This window comes from Camelina sativa, chromosome 2 (assembly GCF_000633955.1).
Source record: "Camelina sativa cultivar DH55 chromosome 2, Cs, whole genome shotgun sequence".
Taxonomy (NCBI): domain Eukaryota; kingdom Viridiplantae; phylum Streptophyta; class Magnoliopsida; order Brassicales; family Brassicaceae; genus Camelina; species Camelina sativa.
This window is the reverse complement of record NC_025686.1, coordinates 20,318,003-20,320,154: the sequence shown is the minus strand read 5'-3', so window position 1 is coordinate 20,320,154 and position 2,152 is coordinate 20,318,003. Positions and strand designations below refer to the sequence as shown.

Sequence of the window (2,152 nt, the reverse complement as noted above, 5' to 3'; positions counted from 1 at the left end):
AAAAAAAAAAAAAAAAAAAAAAAGCTCTATTTGCGATTAATCCAGAAAAGGCTCCAGGACCAGATGGAATGTACGCACTTTTTTCCAATATTACTAGGAGATAGTTGGAAACCAGGTAGTAAAAGAAGTGTCTCTGTTTTTTTAAGAAGGGGTTTTCCCACATGAATGAAACTTCACCCATTTGTGTCTTCTCCCAAAGATCCCTCATCCGTCTCTAATGAAGGATCTTCGACCAATAAGTTTATGTTCTGTGCTTTACAAGATAATATCCAAAATCATGGTGAAGAGACTTCAACCAATGTTGCCATTGGTGGTTTCAGAGACTCAAACCACCCTTGTGCCTGAACGGTTAATTTTTGACAATATTTTGGTGGCACATGAGATAGTCTATAGCCTACATGTTAATTCAGTGGTGGCGGAAGGGTTTATGGCCTTTAAAACTGATATGTCGAAGGCATACGATAGATTTGAGTAGAGCTATCTCTGAGATTTATTGCTAGCAATGGGTTTTCATAGGCCTGGGCAAATAAACCGAACCCGAGGAACCTACCCAAACCCGACCCGAAAATACCCAAACCCGACCTGAACTAATTCTGTTTAAATAACCAATAAGTTTTGGTTTTCAAATAACCATGGGTATCGGGTATTACCCGAACCGAACCCGAGGAACCGAAGATACTTGTTTATACCCGAGAACAATTATACACGATATCACACTATCACATATGATATGATTTCATAAAACCGTTTGCCTTAATCTCCCTCTTCGTATCCTTGTGAATTGTTTTGCGAGACATGGTATGCTCAGTTTCATTTGTTTAAGGTTTAGTTCATTGTTTCTTGTTGAATTTGTTAGATTATACAACTGTTTGTACAATTATAATTCAGGGTTTTCGGGTTTTGTGGGTACATTTCAGGTTTTTGTGGGTACTTTGGATATGTTCAAGTAGGTACTATCCATAACCGAATATATTTTGGATACATTACAGGTTTCTTAAAGTCAATACCCAAATAACCCGAACCCGATAGGAACCGAACCTGAACCCGACCCAAAATTATATGAACACCTGTTCGGATCCTATATTAGTAAACCCAAAAAAACCAAACCCGAATTACCCAAACCTGAACCCAACCCGAACACCCAAATGCCCAGGCAGAGGTTTTCATATCAAATGGGTGAAATGGGTGATGTACTTTGTGTCAGCAGTAACCTTTTCAGTGCTAATTAATGATCAACCACATGGGCTGATTAAGCCTTAAAGAGGGTTAAGGCAAGGGGATCCTCTTTCTCCTTTTTTGTTTGTGCTTTATACGGAAGGGTTAACACATCTGATTTAATGTAGCGCAAAGAGAAGGAAGGATTTATGGGATTTAACTAAGTGAAGAAGGTCCCTCGATTCATCACCTGTTGTTTGCAGATGATAGCCTGTTTATGTGTAAGGCTAAGTCGGAACAAGCAGCAGTCTGGTTATCTATCCTAAAAGCCTATGGAAAGGCAACAGGCCAAGAGATCAATCCGGCTAAGTCTGCTATTACCTTTGGGTCCAAAGTTCCGGAGACAGTTAAATTGGAGATTCATGGTACACTTGGTATAAAAAATGAAGGAGGAGTAGGGAAATATTTAAGACTACCTGAGTGTTTCAGTGGATCAAAGGTGGACATGCTAAGCTACATAAAGGACAGACTAAATTCCAAGGTTTTGAGCTGGCATTCAAAAACTTTGTCTATGGGAGGAAAAGAAGTCATGATCAAGTCAGTAGCATTGGCAATGCTGGTATTTGCTATGTTATGCTTTAAATTGTCGAAGTCTACTTGTGAAGCAGATCAGAAGATTCATTGGATTAGCTGCAAAAAGTTTTGTGTGCCTAAAGAGCTAGGGGGAATGGGATTTAGAGACATTGGTCTTTTTAATCAGGCTTTGTTGGCTAAGCAAGCGTGGCAGTTACTTCAATATTCACAAAGTTTGTTTGCCAAAGTTTTAAAGTCGAGATACTATCCAAATTTGACTTTTATGGATGCAGGGCTGGGGAAGAGACCACCTTTTGGGTGGAGAAGTATCATGTTTGGAAGGGAGCTCATGAAAAAAAGGTCTACAAATCAAAGTGGGGAATGGGTGTTCGCTAAAGGTCTGGATGGATCCATGGGCGAATGA

General features: G+C 39.6%; 1 protein-coding gene across 1 annotated transcript; it reads left to right on the top strand.

The window, feature by feature from the left end:
• Positions 1,433–2,152, top strand: LOC109127001 (uncharacterized mitochondrial protein AtMg00310-like). Its single transcript, XM_019231049.1, has one exon. The coding sequence runs from the start codon at positions 1,433–1,435 to the stop codon at positions 2,150–2,152; it is 720 nt and encodes a 239-aa protein (XP_019086594.1).